General features: G+C 50.4%; 1 protein-coding gene across 1 annotated transcript; it reads left to right on the top strand.

Moving 5' to 3' along the window:
- Nucleotides 1–10,964: 10,964 nt before the first annotated feature.
- TM4SF5 (transmembrane 4 L six family member 5) lies at nt 10,965–18,928 on the top strand. The gene is made up of 5 exons (XM_041772128.1): nt 10,965–11,194; nt 17,634–17,714; nt 18,249–18,385; nt 18,578–18,761; nt 18,839–18,928. Exons 1-5 carry the CDS (start codon nt 11,018–11,020, stop codon nt 18,851–18,853), a joined length of 594 nt encoding a protein of 197 aa, XP_041628062.1. The 5' UTR covers nt 10,965–11,017; the 3' UTR covers nt 18,854–18,928.
- Nucleotides 18,929–18,981: the final 53 nt, after the last annotated feature.

The following is an 18,981-nucleotide window of genomic DNA, read 5'->3' as shown; positions in this document are numbered from 1 at the left end:
GCATCTTCCTCTTGTAGCATCTTCCTCATTCTGGATCTGGCCAAGGCTTCCTGGGGATGTTTTTTCCCCGAATGTCCTCGTTTATCTTCCTTGGTTCCTGTAAGCCGGTGGTTACCTATCGCTGGGCAGGCCCTTCTGCGGTGGCCTGTGCTGGCCTCGGCCACGGGGGCTGGTCTCATGCTACTTTCCACCTCCTTTCTACCCTCCAGCCAGATGCCTCCAAACAGACGCTGTTCTCTCTCATCATGAAACTTCCCCATTTTCTTGCTCAACCACCAATGACGCCTCTTCAGCCTACACATCACTTCCTTAGGAAAGGAGAAGCTCCTTGACTCCTTGATAAGGAGGGACTGGCCCCCACCCCCACCGGAGGAGCCTCCTAAGACCCCAAGGCCATAAAAGGGAAGCCCAGGTCCCCCGCGAATTAAGGGGAAATAGCACTTTTTACCACTCCCTTAGCCAGAAAATAACGTTTCCCTGAATTCCTGGCATCTGCCTCATTCAAAGTAGGAAAGGATATGGTTATCTGTGAGCCGCAGGCACACTTGAGGATTCGCGTGCTCACTTGGTCTAGTGGGGTTGCTCGTTTGGCTGCTATGAGGATGCAGCACTTGTGTAAGAAGAATGTTTAATTTACAAACTGCTATCTCTAATAATTCACTTACGAACTATTGCTTGGATGCCAGTGAGGCTCTGGGTAGTACTTTCAAGATGTGATGGGGGGAAAACAGACTTACAGTCTGCCCCGAGGAGGGGTCAATACACTGTGGCCTCCAGCCAAAACCAGCCCACCACCTGTTTTCTGTTTTGCCCAGCACAGCAAGCCAAGACCAAAAGGAGAAGATGTTGTGATGCAAGAATGACATGAAATTCAAATGGTGGTGTCCATAAATTTACACTGAAATTGGCCCACAGCTGTTTATTTATGTATTGTCTGTAGCTACTTTCATGATACAAACAGCAGGGTTCTGAATAGTGTGCTCATAACACAAACCATACGGCCCTGCAAAGCCTGAAATATATCCGCTAACAGGCTCTTGGTAGAAAGTAAGTACTCTGACCTCTGGTTAGGGCAAGAGTTTATTTCTCTCTCTCTCTTTTTTTTTTTAAGATTTTATCTTATTTATTTGAGAGAGAGAGATCACGAGTGTGGGGGGGGGACCAGAGAGAGAAGCAGACCCCCTGTTGAGCAGGGAGCCTGAATCAGGACTCCATCCCAGGACCCCAGGGTCACGCCCTGAGCCGAAGGCAGATGCTCAACTACTGAGCCACCCAGATGGCCCTAAACATTCTTTTTTCAGTGAAATAGAATAGATTAAAAATATTAGGGATATCACATGTCATAACAGTCAGTACTATTTTGTGAGACAATTGGTTCACTTATATCTACCATATATGTTTGTAAACGTGTGTGTGTGCGCGCGCGCTGCATCTATAGTATCCCTTACCGTAGACCACGGTCAAAACATCTGAAAGTCACAGGCTTGGAGGGAGGCCAGGAAGACATGGAGAAGTCACTGGAAGGTTCTAGTCCAATTAGTTCCACAGTTTATGTGATGCTGAAAAGTTGCAGATTCTAGGATGCCTGGGTGGCTCAGTGGTTGGGTGTCTGCCTTTGGCTCAGAGTGTGATCCCGGGGTCCTGGGATCGAGTCCCACATCAGGCTCCCCGCAGGAAGCCTGCTTCTCCCTCTGCCTGTGTCTCTGCCTCTGTGTGTGTGTGTCTCTCTCAGGAATAAATAAATAAAATCTTTTAAAAAAAAAAAAGCTGGCCTTGGATGAAGCCAGCTCGCCCCTTGGCTCTTCCCCTCCACAAGCTTCACCAGTGCTGGTGGCGAGACCACTCGACAGTGGCAAGTATGAGAACTAGAGTGTGCCAGGCCTAACTAAGTACCAGTCCCAGCTGTGGGGTCTCAAGCAAGTTACTTGGTCTCTCTGAGCCATTCACACTCATTCCGCCAACCCTTGCAGAGTGCCTGCCTTACAATGGGGGTGCCCTGCCGTGCCCCCCATGAGGGTTGTACAAGACAAACTATGACACGTCTGTGGCCCCAACCCTGACCAACCCTAAGTGCTCAATAGGGTGGTATTTGTGCTTCATGTTTTGCCATGACCTATGCTCACTGTCTGTTTATAATCATCTGAGTTTACAATTGGGATTTCCTCATTGAACAAAAAATTATTTAGGACTCGGTAAGGGGGCACCTGGCTGGCTCAGTCAGAAGAGTGAGCGACTCTTGATCTCGGAGTCGTTGTTTGAGCACTGTGTTGTATGTAGAGATTACTAAAATAATAATAATAATAATAATAATAATAATAACAATAATAGTAAACAACTTTTTAAAAGTATTTAGGACCGTTTGGGGGTTCTTATTTTTAAGAGTTTATTTATTTATATAAGATAGAGTGAATGATAGAGAGGAGAGAGCAGATGAGCAGGGGCAGAGGGAGAGGGAGAAGCAGGCTTCCCACTAAGCAGGGAGCCCAATGTGGGAGCTCAATCCCAGGACCCCAGGATCATGACCTGAGCCGAAGGCAGATGCTTCACCCACTGAGCCCCCAGGCCCCTGTTTTGGGGTTCTTAAAGGCCTGGGTTTTGTTACTTAAACATTTGGGAGTTTCAGGTTTCTTGCACTGTGGATAGGAGAATGTGGCCAGTACGATTTCAGGTTTGAGGAACTTGGTATTTCTTTCAGAGCCTAATATTTGATCCATATTTGTTACTGATTCATTGCCATTGAAGAGGGTGTGGTCTCCATTTATGAGATACAAAGGTCAATAAATATCAGCTGCATACAAGCTCCGGGATGAAGCCTCGAGGTTTGCTGCTATCTTCTCAGGATCCGGCAGCAGGCCTGGGGCACATCATACACATTCAATAAATATTTGTCGAATGAGTGGCTAATTAATAAATCAACCCTATTATCACTTAGATCCTCAATACCTTTGTACCTTTGCGTATCTTTTTCCTACTTTCTCCACTAAAGGCTGCTGAGTTACACCCACAATTCCCCATCCTATTATATTTCTGACAGCTTCCCAGGTCATCTCTAACTATTTTGGCTGTATATGTCTTTATATGTTTCCTATAATATGACCTGTGCCTGAAGCCTTAGGGCTATGACATAATAATTGTGAATATGCCCCATCCCGACTTAAAGAGACCCTTTGATAAAACACTATCTGTACAATATGGTTTAATTTTGTTACACAGGGACGCTTGGGGAGCTCAGTGGTTGAGTGTCTGCCTTCGGCTCAGGGTCAGGGCATGACCCCGGGGTCCTGGGATCGAGTCCCACATCAGGCTTCCCAGGGAGCCTCCTTCTCCTTCTGCCTGTGTCTCTCTGCCTTTCTGTGTCTCTCATGAATAAATAAACAAAATCTTAAAAAAAAAAAAAGCCATTCTGTTATGCATTTGTTATTTTGAAGTAACAACACAGTAATAAAAATCCAAAAGGTAGAAAAAGAGCCTTTTCATGGAAGGCAAAGAGTGAGTCCCCTTCCCCTCTCGTGTCCCATCACCCTGCCCCTCCCCCAGGCCAACGCCACTAACACAATTTGGCCAATTAGTTCCATATGAAAATATTAATTTTCTTTTTTATGGAGGAGTTTAAAATACTTACAGGGAGGAGATCCCTGGGTGGCTCAGTGGTTTAGCGCCTGCCTTCAGCCCACCCAGTGTGTGGTCCTGAGGTCCTGGGATAAAGTCCCACATCGAGCTCCCTGCATGGATCCTGCTTTTCCCTCTGCCTGTGTCTCTGTCTCTCTCTCTCTCTGTCTCTCATGAATGAGTAAATAAAATCTTTAAAAAAAGAATACTTACAGGGATTGTTTTGACCTATGTGTTTCACATAACGAGTGACCTTGTTTTATGCTTTCTGTTTTTCCCCTGTGCTTTATCTTTTCCGTGAATTGAGTTTGCTTTGCTTCCATCTCTTCCGGTGCTCTGGAAGGCGCACACCCCATTTCGTGTTTCTCTAATGTTTTCCTTTAAAATTTTAAAAGCGTTTTTTAAAGATTTTATTTATTTATTTGAGAGAGATAGAGAGAGAGAGAGAGAGCATGAGCAAGGAGAGGGGCAGAGGGAGAGGGAGAAGCAGGTTCCCTGCTGAACAGGGAGCCCACAATGGGGCTCGATCCTAGGACCCTGAGATCATGACCTGAGCCAAAGACAGACACTCAACCCACTGAGCCCCCCAGGTGTCCCCTTAAGAGCATTTTTAACTTATATCTCTTGGTGCGAAGTTAAGAATAAAATAATGCTCCATGAGTCTCCCCAATTACAAAATCAAGAAATTAAACATATTGTCTTCCTGCCCTCCCCAGATAATGTTGATAAAATTCAGATGCATGTGGCCATTATTATTTCGAATGCAGCCTCACAGTTGGCAGGAAGGTTTTCACACCTGTGAGGGCCCAACTGCGACTCCTGAAAAGTCGCATGTGAAAGTCCCAGCCCCCAGGACCTCAAAACGTGGCCGTATCCAGAGGTGGGGTTTTTACCCAAGATAGAGGTCACTCATCCACAGTGACTGATGTACTTGTAAAAAGAGGGAATTTGGACACAGACACGTACAGAGGAAAGATCACTCGAAGACACGGGAGAAGGACCCCAGAAGAAGAAGACTCAGAGGAAACCAGCCCTGCTGACCCCTCTCGACGCCGGCCTTCGGACCTCCAGAGCAGTGAGAGTAAATTTCTGCTGTTGAAGCCCTCAAATCCGGGGTATTTTGTTAGGGTGGCCCCTGTGGATGAGTATGTGGCCCCGAACAACCAGCCAGAGGGGACCCCCAGGAGGGTCCTGAGTGTCCTGCCTTCCCAGCTGGGCTGCCACCTGCTGGCAGCTCTTCCCACTGCTCGGTGGCCCCCAATTGGGATGGGATCCAACCCCCCTCAGACGGCACTGAGCCAGGAGTGACCCCGAAATGAAGATACAAACATCTACACAGCCCCATTTATACGCGTTTTTTTTTTTCAATAAATACAGTACAGAGCGTATTTTTCTTACGGTTTTCTTAATCATGTGTTCTCTTACTTTCTTGTAAGAATACAGTGTAGAATACAGAAAATATGTACTCATGCACTGTGTCATTTCTTACCTGGACTGTGACAGCCTCCTGACACCTGGTCTCGCTGCATGCATCTTCCCCTCGACAATCTGTGCTCAGGACACCACTGAAATGGTCTCCTTAAAAATAAATAGAATTGAGACCCTGGGTGGCTCAGCGTAGTTTAGTGCCTGCCTTTGGCCCAGGGTGCGATCCTGGAGTCCCGGGATCGAGTCCCACATCAGGCTCCCCATAGGGAGCCTGCTTCTCCCTCTGCCTGTGTCTCTGCCTCTGTGTGTGTGTGTGTGTTTCTCTATGAATAAATAAATAAAATCTTTAAAAAAAATAGAAAGAAAAAGAAAGAAAGAAAACATAGGTCCAAGCACGTGGAGGTTCATGGGTGGCCAAAATTCGGTGGCACCCAGGATGCCCCGTAGCAAGTGCGTGGATAAATAAGCCATGGTCCATCCAGACAATTGTTTAGGACTAAAAAGAAATGAGCTTTCAACCCACAAAAAATATGCACGTGAGACTGATCTGCGTGATGCTATGCGAAAGAAGCCAAACTGAAAAGGCCACGCGCTCCGTGACTCCAGCCCTAGGATGGATTGGAAAAGGTAAGACCCTGGGGCTGTAAAAAGGGCCATGTGTGCTGGGGGGTCAGGGGAGGGGAGAGGGATGGATGGACTGAGAAGAATGGGTATTTGGGGCAGCGAAATTATCTTGTGTGACGCTCTCACGGCGGATCCATGTCACAATTCACATATGTCAAAACTCTAGAGTAAACCCCGCAGTGAACTACAACCTGGGGTGATAATGACAGGTTTTGTGGGTTCGCTGATTGTAACACGTGTATCACTCTGCTGTGGATAGTATAAACAGTGGGGGAGGCCCTGGAGGTGTATGGCAACACTCTATACTTTCCACTCAATTTAGTGACCCTAAAACTGGTCCAGAAAAGAAGTCTGGTTTTCATTTTTTATTTTTTAAAGATTTTATTTATTTGTTCATGAGAAACACAGAGAGAGAGGCAAAGACACAGGCAATGGGAGAAGCAGGCTCCCCATGGGGAGCCCGATGCGGAACTCGATCCCAGGACCCCGGGGTCACACCCTGAGCTGAAGGCAGATGCTCAACCATTGAGCCACCCAGGTGCCCCTCAGATGTGTCTTCTACAAATATTTTCTCCCAATCCATGGCTTTATCTTCTCATTCTCCTGGCGGTGTCTCCTGCAGACCACAAGATTCTCACATTAATGAAGTCCAGCCTATCAATTACTTCTCTATGAATCATGCTTGAAAATTAGTTCCACCTTTGGACGTTTTGATTACCTGAACTAATAAATTCCCTTCTGACTTCAGTAGAGTTGGGTTTTCTGTTACTTCATATTTATTTCCTCAAAATAGAACTCTGGACAGAGTAGACAATAAACAATGGACGTTTTTACTACTGTCAGAGTAATTTTTAGAATTTCTCTTTAAAAGGCTTTTTTGGGCGCCTGAGTGTTCAGACCATTAAGCGCCTGCCTTTGGCTCAGGTCATGATCTCAGGGTCCCAGGATCCAGCCCCACATTGGGCTCCCTGTTCAGCGGAGGAGTCTGTGTCTCCCTCTCCCTCTGCTTGTCAGCCCTGCTCATGCTCTCTCTCTCTCTCTCTCAAATAAATGAATAGACTCTTTAAAAAAAAAAAAAAACAAGGCTTTTGATTTTGAAACTGACGTTCAATTTCATGACTAAATTTACAAAAATTAGAGTTATGTCTAGACTTCCCCATTTGGGGCTTTTTCCTTCACTACATCTCTTGGTGACATAAAATATTTTTAGAAAGATTTTTAAAAGGAGAAGAAGAGAGACACCGTGGTATTTCAAACCCAAGCATTCTCAGAAATGTGATTCTTTTGCCCTTTACACATGCGAAAAAACACCTCAGATACTCATACAATAATCGGGATATAGGGCAGCCCCGGTGGCGCAGCGGTTTAGACCCGGGATTGGGTCCCGCATCGGGTTCCCTGCATGGGGCCTGCTTCTCTCTCTGCCTCTCTCTATGTCTCTATGAATAAATAAATAAAATCTTAAAAAATAATAATAATCAGGATATGGTGCTTGTTTTTGGTTTTTTGGTTTTGGGGTGGGGTTTTTTGGGGAGGGTTGGGTTTTTTGTTTTTTTGTTTGTTTGTTTGTTTGTTTGGCTGTCAGAACCATAGACGCTGCTCTGAATGCCACAGAGAAATCTCAGAGCTGGACCGACTTTTGTTCCTCTCTATGTGACCTTTACTTCTGCATAGACGTATCTTGCAATGATACGGCTCTTCAGGAGGAATCTAAGTTCAGTTTGCTTTTGACATTTTACCTGGGATATGGTGTGCCTTTCAACCAGCAGAGGCAGGAGCGCCCACCGCAGACTATGAACCATGGCATCTCGGCCACCTGACTCGTTATGTGGCATCACAGTTCCACCCTCTTCCCCATGGCTGCTCCTTTCTCCCAACCTTTAGACCTTTCCTGCCTATGAGGGATTTCTGGGGCTCATCCCCCTACACTCTTCTCTCACCCTCGGCTCTCTGGCAGCCCCATTCTCCCCGATTCCCCTCTGTGCATTTTGAGGTTCTGTGCAATTCTTCCTTTTTCTCCCCCAAACACATGATGGCCCTTTCTTCCTTTCTTACAATCCTCTGCTCCTACTTCCAGGAGATTCTAGTGAAAATCTTCCTGAAGATCCCACCCAAATCCTACTGTCCCTATTTCTCCAGCATGCGTTTCCTTCTCTCCATCTTCAGGATGATGAGCCCTTTCTCTCGGTTTGCAGAAAACTTTCCAAATCCCTATGATTTTTTTTTGTTTTTTTTAATTAATTATTTTTTTAAAAAATATTTTATTTATTTATTCATGAGAGATGCACAGAGAGAGAGGCAGAGACAAAGGCAGAGGGAGAAGCAGGCTCCATGCAAGGAGCCTGACGTAGGACTTGATCCCGGGTCCCCAGGATCAGGCCTTGGGCTGAAGGCAGTGCTAACTGCTGAGCCACCCAGGCTGCCCTGTTTTTTTCTAAAGTGTATTATTTTTTAAATAATTGTGCTTTTAAGTTTATAATTAAAAATTTTAATGTTTATTTTTTTAGTTGATTATTTTTTAGTTTATTATTTTGTAAAGATTTTATTTATTTATTTGAGAGAGAGAAAGAGCCCAAGTAGGCCGAGGGGCAGAAGGAGAGGATCTCAAGCAGATTCCCTACTGAGTATGGAACACAATGCGGGGCTCGATCTCATGACCTGTGAGATCACAACCTGAGCTGAAACACAAGAGTCAGACACTCAACTGACTGAGCCACCTGGGCACCCCTAAAGTTTATTATTATTATTTTTTAGTAACCTCTGAGCCAGCATGGAGCTTAAACTCACAACCCTGAGACCAAGAGTTGTGTGCTCCCCAGGCTGCCTCAGCCAGGTACCCCCTCATTATTTCAGGCACATCCAATTGTATAAATGCAACATAAGGAACACCTGTGGCCACCCCACACATACTTCTTTGTCTCTTTACTCGCCTAAAACGCAACAGCACCACTCAGACTCTGCATCCCGCTCTGCCCACCGGGATGGGGTTGAGTCTCCTCTCGGGGCCATCAGTGGGACCTGACGTCGCTCTGACAGTGACCATCACTTCTTCTGTGAGCTATAAAGCCCAGCATGGGAAACTGTCTGCACCGAACCCCCTCGGAGGGCCTTGCAGGGATGGAAGGCAGCCCAAGGCTTCTCAGAAGGAGACAGGTGACAAGTGAAAGCACACTCCTGCAAAGCTCACAGGATTTAGGATCCACCTTCTAAAACACGAGAGAAGGAATCCCTGGGTGGCGCAGCAGTTTGGCACCTGCCTTTGGCCCAGGGTGCGATCCTAGAGACCCGGGATCGAATCCCACCCACATCAGGTTCCCAATGCATGGAGCCTGCTTCTCCCTCTGCCTATGTCTCTGCCCCTCTCTCTGTGTGACTATTGTAGATAAATAAAAAAAAAAATTTTTTTAAATAAAAATAAAATAAAACACGAGAGAAGGGGCCGCCCGGGTGGCTTAGCAGTTTAACACTGCCTTTAGCCCAGGGCCAGATCCTGAAGACCTAGGATCTAGTCCCACGTTGGGCTCCCTGCATTGGAGCCTGCTTCTCCCTCTACCTGTGTCTGTGTCTGTCTGTCTCTCTCTCTCTCTCTCTCTCTCTGTGGCTCTCATGAATAAATAAATAAATAATCTTAAAAAAAATAAAACGAGAGTGTAAAAAAATAAATAAATAAAATAAAAATTTAAAAAATAAATTAACGAAAAGAGACAGAAAAATCAATGAAAAGACACATCAGAAACAACATGGGAGTGTTTTTAAAGCGTTCGGCAAAACTGAATACCAGTTGTCACAATAATCACAATTATCGTCCACAGGTCCTGCACCACAGAGTTCCGGGAGGTTCAGAGAAATGTCCTGTTCCAGGCATCCTCTGGTTCCAGTGGCAAAGCCCTTGTAGGCGGTGCTGAATCCAGCTGTGTTGTCAATGGGGGGAGGCCTCCCCGATTCTTCATTCTTGAGTGAAAGGACTTCTCCACTGTCAGCATTTCCACCATGGTTTCAGGGGGCTGCTGGTGTCCCTGGCTGCACACCACCCCCTGGCCTCTGCACCCTACAAGGGCCTTCACCTTCATCCTGGCACCTAGGCCCACCTCTGACTCAGAGGGGGGCCCCACCGTCTCCAACCCTGGGCCCTGTGCACAGTGAGGACTTCGTGAATCCCTCTCTGTATCGGAAAGGACTCTCCACGCCGCCATCAACAGAAGCGCCCCTCCAACTGGTTTGCTGGAAGACAGAACCTTGGAGGATTGATCAGGCTTCAGGCGTGGCTGGATCTGTCAGCTCCGATGGTGCCAGCCACACCGTCTAGACCCCTCCCGGTCTTTGCTCTTCCTCTTGGGGGCTTGGCTCTCCTGCAGGCACTCCCTCATGGCAAGGCTCTGCCACCAGGAACTTCAGCCATCCCCAACGGAACCAGAGCTTCTTTGACCGCAGGCTGACCATGACCCAAGCCAGGAATTGATTCTCACAGGACTGACCCAGGTCCTGTGGCCGTCACCGAATCACACACTGAAGCCGCAGGGGCAGCATGTTCTCATCAGTCAGGCCTCCTTGCTGAGAGACAGGCAGTGGCCTCAGCAGAGGAGGGCTTTTTGTTTTTATTTATTGATTATTGTTTAAGATTGTATTTATTTATTTGAGAGAAAGAGAGAGAGCATTAAGTAGGGGAGAAGCCGGCTCCCCACTGAGCAGGGAGCTTGACACACAACTTGATCCCAGGACCCTGGGATCACGACCTGAGCCGAAGGCAGATGCTTCACCCACTGAACCTCACCCTGGGCGCCCCAGGAGGAGGGATCTTTAAACCAGTAATGACAGAAGAAATGAGAGCACAATGAGGGTTTGCCACCATCCTTTTAGTTTCCTTCCAGAAGAGCCCCTCGGCCTGGGACCCCTGGGAAGGACAGGGCACCCCAGCTCACTAACTGCTCCTCACACAGGCCCAGGTTGTCCCCACCACCTGCCACCAGGGAAGGGGAGTCACTACAGCTCTGGTGCCCGCGAGGCAACGGGGACTTACAGGCGTCAGGCTCGGCTGAGGCACAAAGCAGGCGAGCGGCCCTTGGGGGATGGCCGCAGGGGCAGGTGCAGGTGCAGCAGGAAGGGAGAAAGAGCACCCCAACCTCAGGCCACTTCCTGCGTGTCAAGCTCCTCGCCTCTACCCCCCACCCCCCCAGCTCGAGGGCAGCGGCCCCTCCACCTCCTCTTTGCGGTGTTCCTGCCTGTCTCTCCCTTATCTCTCCCTGCCTGATGCTGCCACTCCTCTCCAACCTTTGTACCTTGCTCCAGGCTTGTTTTTCTTCTGGACCCAGATCCGGGCTCACTTTCACTCAGGACTCGTAGGGGTGGCTGCCTCACCATGTGCACTGGGAAGTGCTCCCGCTTCGTGGGGCTCTCCCTCATCCCCCTGTCCCTGGTCTGCATGGTGGCCAATGCCCTCCTGCTGGTGCCTCAGGGCAAGACCAACTGGACTAACGTCAGCAACCTCAGTTTGCAAGTGTGGCTCATGGCTGGCTTCGTTGGCGGGGGCCTGATGGTGAGCGGGTGGGCGCCCCACTGCGGGGTCCTGAGCTCGAGTGGGGTGGGGTGGGGGGTGGGGATGGCAGTCTGGAGGGACCTGGGTCCTCCCACCGCCCTCAGACACCGAGGGCCTGTGAGTCCTGGGGGAGGCCCAGTCCTGGGGGAGGCCTGAGCTGAACATCCAAACATCCAAGGGTAAAGGGGAGGAAGGAAGGAAGGAAGGAAGGAAGGAAGGAAGGAAGGAAGGAAGGAAGGAAGGGGCCCCCACTCCCTGTCCCTCCCTGCCCTGTGGGGGCAGGGGCGGGTGCGGTGGGCAGCAGATGCTATAGCGCATCCCTCCCTCTCCCTCGAAGGCCAGAGGGAACAGCTGGCCCTGTGGGTGGTGATCAGGGCTGGATGATAACGGGCATGGAGGCTGGGTGTGAGCACCTGGAGCCAGGAACAGGATCACAGCTCTGTTCATCCTGCCTGTTCCGCCTCCCCGTCGTCCCTCCACTCTCTGTTCACACTTCTGGATGCCCCCCTCCATCCTGGGGCTGCCTCGACTCAGAGCTCAGGTGTGCATGGTGGGGAGGGTGCCCCTTGCCCCCCACTTCCTGGAGACTCAGATCTGTCAGGAGTGGGGTTGGTGGGGGGGACACACACCTCAGAGACCTCTTCATCCCCACCCTGACATTTGGGGGAACTTCAGGGTAGGTTAACACGGCCATGGGATGTCCCCAGCTTGGCTCCTCACTCCTCAGAGGGCTCACGGGTGAAACTTCCCAGGCAGGGCTCCCCTGGGCCTCTTTGGACACAGTGACTGTCCTCCCTGCACCCTCACTCAGCGCCACACTGTGCCCCTTCTCCAGCCCTGGCCACCCATACCTCCTCACGGTCTAACGGTCTAACCGGCCTGCCTCAGGGGATACCCCCCAACGCTGCCCTGCCGGCATCCCTACCCAGGACATTCCTGGCCCCTCTCTTCCCACCTCCACGCCCCAGCTGCTCTTAAGGAGACTTTCTCGCCTGTGTTCGCAGAGTCCCTTAGGCACCGCGGGGACTAGGGCCATGGCCCTGCTCTCCCTGGAGCTGGCACTCCCCCTAGGACACATACAGCATCCAGAGAGTGTGAATGCAAGCCCCGTGGCTGCCCAGTCCTATACTTGACAGGCACTCGGTTAATAACCTGTGAGCAGAACACAAAGGAGTAAGATGATTTCAGGCAAGACAGGCCCTCCCCTCCCCCAGGAGACCAAGCAGGTGCGATGGCAAAGAGCTCCTTCCTAGGGCAAGGGGGGTGGGCGTGGGGTGAGGGGGGGCAGTGTTCATAGCATTTTCTTTCTTTCTTTTTCTTAAACATCACTTTCTATCCCTTTGAATTTCATTTTTAGGCAAGAGAATTTTTTTTTTTCAGATTTTATTTTTTATTCCTGAGAGACACACAGAGTGAGAGGCAGAGACACAGGCAGAGGGAGAAGCAGATCCCTTCAGGTTGCCAGACATGGGACTCAATCCCAGGACCCTGGGATCACGCCCTGAGTGGAAGGGAGATGCTCAACCACTGAGTCACCCAGGCACCCCAAGAGTATACATTTTTGAAAATTTTAAAACTTTTTCCCAAAGAGAGGAGGGGAGGGGCCAGGGGAGGGACAGGGGGAGATGGAGAGGGAGAATCCTAAGCACACCACCCCCACTCCCACCCCAACGTGGGGCTCAGTCCCATAACCCTGAGATCACGACCTGAGCCCAAATCAAGAGGCACACGCTTAACCGACTGAGCCACCCAGGCACCCCAAGAATATACTTTTAATTTTTTTTTTAAGTGAACTCTATGCCACACATGGAGCTCAAAGTCATAACCCCAGGACCAAAAGTGGAGTGCTGTACCCACCGAGCTGGCCAGGCGCCCCTGTTTACAGCATCTTCAAGGAAGGCCTCAGTGAGGTGACATCTGAACTGGACCCCACAAGACAAAACGAAGGAAGCTACACCACAGCCGAGGGTGGGCGGGTGGCTGGCAAGTACACAGCCTAAGCTGGCACATCTGAGGATCGTGTGGGCAGCCGGGGCAGTGGGGGTTTAATGAGATGAGCCCTGAGGCAGGCACAGGCCAGAGCATGTAGACCCTTGTGAAGAATGGGGATTTATTATAACTGCAACAGGAAAGGTGCCCCCCGGGGCGGGGGACTCAGTCAGGGAAGCATCTGCCTTCTGCTCAGGTCATGATCCCAGTGTCCTGGGATTGAGTTCTGCATCGGGCTCCCTGCTCCACGGGGAGTATGCTTCTCCCCCTGTTGGTGCTCCCTCTCTCTGTGTCTCAAATAAATAAAAAAAAAATAAAAAAAATAAAAAAAGCACAACAAGAAACTATAGAAGGACCTTTTCCCTTGTTTTGAGCTTTTGAACTTTTTTAAAAAAGATTTTATTTCTTTATTCATGAGAGACACACAGAGAGAGAGAGAGAGAGAGAGAGAGAGAGAGGCAGAGACACAGGCAGAGGGAGAACCAGGCACCATGCAAGGAGCCCAATGTAGGACTCGAACCCAAGTCTCCAGGATCACGCCCTGGGCTGAAGACGGTGCTAAACCGCTGAGCCAATCAGGCTGCCAGCTTTTGAACTTTGTTTGTTTGTTTGTTTGTTTAAGATTTATTTATTTATTTATGATAGACAGAGAGAGAGAGAGAGGCAGAGACACAGGCAGAAGGAGAAGCAGGGGGATCCCTGGGTGGCGCAGCGGTTTGGCGCCTGCCTTTGGCCCAGGGTGCGATCCTGGAGACCCGGAATCGAATCCCACATCGGGCTCCCGGTGCATGGAGCTTGCTTCTCCCTCTGCCTATGTCTCTGTCTCTCTCTCTGTGTGACTATCATAAATAGATAAAAATTAAAAAAAAAAAAAAAAGAAGGAGAAGCAGGCTCCACGCCGGTAGCCCGACGTGGGACCCAATCCCGGGGTTCCAGGATCGCGCCCTGGGCCAAAGGCAGACGCTAAATCGCTGAGCTACCCAGGGATCCCCTGAACTTTTTTTAAAATCATACGGACGAGCGCCCAGATCCTTAGCAGACAGCCTAGCAGATTTTTACAAAGCGGACCCCCCCATGCACCCAGCACTCAGACCAAGACAGAGCTCATTACCAGAATCCCAGACGTGCCTCCCATGCCAGGCACGACCCCCACCAGAGTCCCCACCACCCTGATTTCTAACCCCATGGGCTAGTCTTGCCCGTTCAGCGCTTTATATGAATGGAATCCTGCAGGGTAGCAATTTTGTGTCTGGCTTCTCCAGTTCAACATATGTGTGTGAGGTTCATCCATGTCATTATGCAGAGGTGTAGTCTGTTATTTCTTGTGCATTCCAGGGTGTGCATACACTGCAATTAATTTAAACATCCTACCATTGATGGGTGTTTGCATAGGCCCCAACTTGGGTTTATTGCAAATAATGGTGCTATGGACGTTCCCACAGATGTTTTTAGGTGAACTTCTGTTTGCATGACTGTTGGATGGATACTTAGGAGTGAAATGGCTGATTCCTTTCTTTTTTTTTTTTAAGATTTTATTTATTTATTCATGAAAGACACAGAGGAGAGAGAGGCAGACACACAGGCAGAGAGAGAAGCAGGCTCCATGCAGGGAGCCCAATGCGGGACTCAATCCCAGGACCCCAGGATCACACCCTGGGCCAAAGGCAGGTGCTAAAACCCTGAGCCACCCAGGGATTCCCGAAATGGCTGATTCTTAAGGTGCATGCAAGGCATTCAGTGCTCGTGGATATTGCCAAAGGGTTTTCTGAAGTTCTTTCTTTTTCTTTAAAGATTTTATTTATTGGGCAGCTCCGGTGACGCAGCGGTTTAGCACCGCCTGCAGCCCAGGGTGTGATCCTGGAGACCCAAGATGGGAGTCCCACATCGGGCTCCCTGAATGGAGCCTGCTCCTCCCTCTGCTTGCGTCTCTGCCTCTCTCTCTCTCTCTCTCTCTCTCTCTCTCTCTGTGTGTGTGTGTGTCTCGCATGAATAAATAAATAAAATCTTTTTTTTCTTTTTTTTAAAGATTTATTTATTTATTCATTCAGAGAGAGAGGCAGAGACACAGGCAGAGGGAGAAGCGGCTCCATGCGGGAAGCTCGATGTAGAACTCAATCCCGGGACTCCAGGATCACGCCCTGGGCCAAAGGCAGACGAAGGCAGACGCTCAACCACTGAGCCACCCAGGGATCCCCGAGTTTTCTGAAGTTCTTATACCGGTTTCCTTCGCACATCAGCAAAACAGGAACATTTTAGTTGCTCCAGACACTTCTGGGTTTGGGTCCCACCAGCTGGTGTGCAGAGTAAGGGTAGAGGTGAGCAGGTGATGGGAGACAACTGTGGTTGGCCAGGAGAGCTGAGTGGCTGAGCGTGGGCCAGGGGCCAAGGAAGCAGACTCGAGCTACAAACTCAGTGTCTCCTTCTGCGCTTACAGTGACCCTTCTCTTGGCACAGAGTGAGTCAGAGGAGCTTGGAGAACAATAGGAATCGAACACTTGGGATGCCTGGGTGGCTCAGCGGTTGAGTGGCTGCCTTGGATCCTCGCAGGGAGCCTGCTTCTCCCTCTGCCTGTGTCTCTCATGAATAAATAAATAAAAATCTTTTTTTAAAAAAGGAACTAAACACTTTGGCTAAGAAAATAGAAATCTCAAAGAGGTAGGTCAATGGAAATTGGTAAACCCCAAAAGCAATTCTAGGTGTCTTTGGATCTGTGGGCTTCCCAGTTAGGCATCCCACCCAGAGGTCCACCACTGGTTCTGCTGGGAGACATGGAAGAGCAGACAGGGAGTATCTGGAAGAACTCTACTCACTTTGGCAGGTGTTTCTATGATGTCACGAGGAATGAGATGACAGAATTAAACCCTCGGCCCCACCCGTAGAGAGGAACGAAATGATGCCTGGTACACCGTGTGCCACACAAGGCACAGAGAGGCAAAGATCAAGACAGCTGTGGAATTCCAGAGATGGGCAATAGGCAAAGAGCCTGGTGTGGTGCAACAAGATAAGGCCAGAGCCAAAGTAAGCAGCCTCGAACGCCTTCCCCAAGCTCAATCTCTCTCTTTCTCTTTTTAAGATTTTATTTATTTATTCCTGAGAGACTCAGGGAGACAGGCAGAGGGAGATATCAGGCCACCTGCGGGGAGCCCGATGGGGGACTCAATCCCAGGACGACCTGAGCCGAAGGCAACCATTGAGCCACCCAGGCGTCCTTCTTTTTCTCTTTTAAATATTTTATTTATTTATTATTTTAGAAAGAGAGACAGCGTGTGCAAGAGTGGGGGGAGGGACACAGGAGAAGTAGAGGGAGAATCTCAAGCAGACTCAGCGCTGAGGAAGGAACTGGACGTGGGGCTCGATCCCATGACCCTGGCTGGGATCATGACTTGAGCCGAAACCAAGAATCGAGTCTCAACCAACTCAGCCCCCCAGGTGCCCCCTCCTAGAATTCAGACTTGATGGGCTACTCCCTGAGGAGATCCTGAAGGATTTGGGCAGAGAAGAGACCAGTTGAAAGCTAAGTTCACTCTGGTGGTAGCAACGTAGGATGGAGTGTGCAGCAGCACGGGAGCAAGAGATTCAGACATTTCGCAGAAAGGTGGGGAGAATGTCATCCTTCTGGGAGGTGGTGGGGGATTGATCGTCCAGACAGGTTCAAGAATCATTAAAGGAAAACTTGAGGGGCACCTGGGGGACTCAGTGGTTGAGCATATGCTTTAGGCTCAAGGCGTGATCCCAGGGTCCTGGCATCGAGCCCCATTGTGGGCTCCCCACATGGAGCCAGCCTGTGTCTCTGCTTCTCTGTGTCTCTCATGAATAAATAAATAATTTTTTTTTAAAAAAAGGACCAAGATTATAGGTTGGGGGTCCCTGCACTGCCCATCAGGGCATTCACCAACATTCTCCCCATCCGCTCCACATAATCCCAGCTCACCAGACACTCCAACACCACTATTCCTTTCTGCCACGGAAATTTATTGTTATTGAGCATGTACTGAGCCAGTCTTGACCTGAGGTTGATCTGGCATTTCATTAAATCCTGAGAACAGCCCTGTGAGGTGGGTCTTGAAGACCCAGAGAGATGAGGCCATCCCTAGAGTGTGAAGTGAGCACAGGGTTGGCATTAATTGACCCCAGGCCCTCTGACTACGGTTCAGCTGGGCACCTACCAGGCGCCAAGATCTATGGAGGATATCGTGACATTGGGCCCTACCCTCTTGGAGGCTGCAGATAAGTAGGCACGTAAATGATGATATAAGTAAAGGCGGGAGGGAAGCGTGCTCCAGGAGTCAGGGAGATAAGGCCTTCCTACAGTCCAAAGGGCTGATGGCATCCCAGGCAGCTCCAGGGGGAGACTAGCGGCCCCCCGACGCCCCTGCAGTAAGGTGTGGAGGATGTGGGGAGCGGCGGTGGGGGGGCGGGCGCTGGCTGTCATACTGATCCTCCTCTACAGGTGCTATGTCCCGGCATCTCGGCGGTTCGCGCAGGGGGCAAGGGCTGCTGCGGTGTGGGCTGCTGCGGAAATCGCTGCAGGGTAAGATTCACACGAGGGCGGGATTGGGAAGACCCTCCGCATGGATCTTCGCAGAGCCACACCTGTGGCCACGGTCCCCCGCCAGCTGTGGGAGCTCCTCCTCCTCAGAGTCCCAGCTGCGCCCCTGCACTTGGCCTCACTGGGCGTACAGAGGGGCGCTACAACCTCTGACCTCCGCAGCCTCTGGCTCCAGGAGCAGCTAAAGCCCAGCCCCCGGGTTTGCAGGGAGGGTGTTTTGTTTTGTTTTGTTTTAAGATTTTATTCATTTATTTGAGAGAGAGAGAGAGAGAGCACGGGAGCACGAAAGGGGGCAGATGGAGAGGGAGAAGTGGGCTCCTCGCTGAGCAGGAAGCACCACTGGGAGCTCGACCCCAGGACCCCACGACCATGACCCCAGTCGAAAGCAGATGCTTAACGGACTGAGCTCCCCAGATGCTCAGGGAGATGTATTTTGCATGCGCCGGGAGGCCCTCGAGGTAAGGTGCATGCGCGGGAAGGGCGGCCTGCTCACTTCTCCTTCCATGGCACATCCAGATGCTGCGCTCCATCTTCTCCTCGGCCTTCGGGGTGCTGGGTGCCATCTACTGCCTGGCAGTGTCGGGAGCTGGGCTCCGAATCGGACCCAATTGCTTAATGAACGGCCACTGGGAATATCACTTCAAAGACACCGAGTAAGGCTTCGCTTGCCCCTCTCCTCCCCACCTTTCCCACCTGGATGCCCAACCTGCGGTGGGGGGGATGCACCTGCGCCAGGGCCTCCACCACGTGGGCCACATAAGCAAACCTCCCTGAACACCTGCACGGGGCTGCAGGGAGGGCACACCCTCTCACGTGACCCTGCCCCCCTTACCCCCACCCCGCAGAGGCTCTTACCTTCTCAACCGTACTTTGTGGGACTTGTGCGTGGAGCCACCGGGCGTGGTCTCTTGGAATGTGACTCTCTTCTCGCTGCTGGTGGCCGCCTCGTGTCTGGAGGTCGTGCTGTGCGGGATACAGCTGGTGAACGCCACCCTCGGTGTCTTCTGCGGCGATTGCAGGAAGAAAGAGGTGGGGCACGGTGGGGGTGGAGCTGGAGCAAAACCCCCTTGCTCCCTGGCTGCGTCCTCACTTTCTCTTTTCCGCAGGGCACCCCTCAATGAAGTTCCACTGACGTTGTGCTCCCTCCTGGATGCCCGACTGGCCCACCTGAACCTGGAATAAACTTTTGAACTCTCTGTTCGGGTCTCAGATGATGCCCTCTGTGCATGGAGGGCCCCAAGGCCTCTAG

This window comes from Vulpes lagopus, chromosome 10 (genome assembly GCF_018345385.1).
Source record: "Vulpes lagopus strain Blue_001 chromosome 10, ASM1834538v1, whole genome shotgun sequence".
In the NCBI taxonomy this organism is placed as follows: Eukaryota; Metazoa; Chordata; class Mammalia; order Carnivora; family Canidae; genus Vulpes; species Vulpes lagopus.
The sequence above is the reverse complement of the archived record's forward strand: the minus strand, read 5'-3'. Positions and strand labels throughout refer to the sequence as shown.

Coding starts and splice junctions, on each gene's coding strand:
- TM4SF5 (XM_041772128.1), top strand. CDS start 11,018: ATGTGCACTGGGAAGTGCTCCCGCTTCGTGGGGCTCTCCCTCATCCCC. Junction 11,195..17,633: donor TCGTTGGCGGGGGCCTGATG/GTGAGCGGGTGG, acceptor CCTCCTCTACAG/GTGCTATGTCCCGGCATCTC. Junction 18,386..18,577: donor TATCACTTCAAAGACACCGA/GTAAGGCTTCGC, acceptor CCCACCCCGCAG/AGGCTCTTACCTTCTCAACC.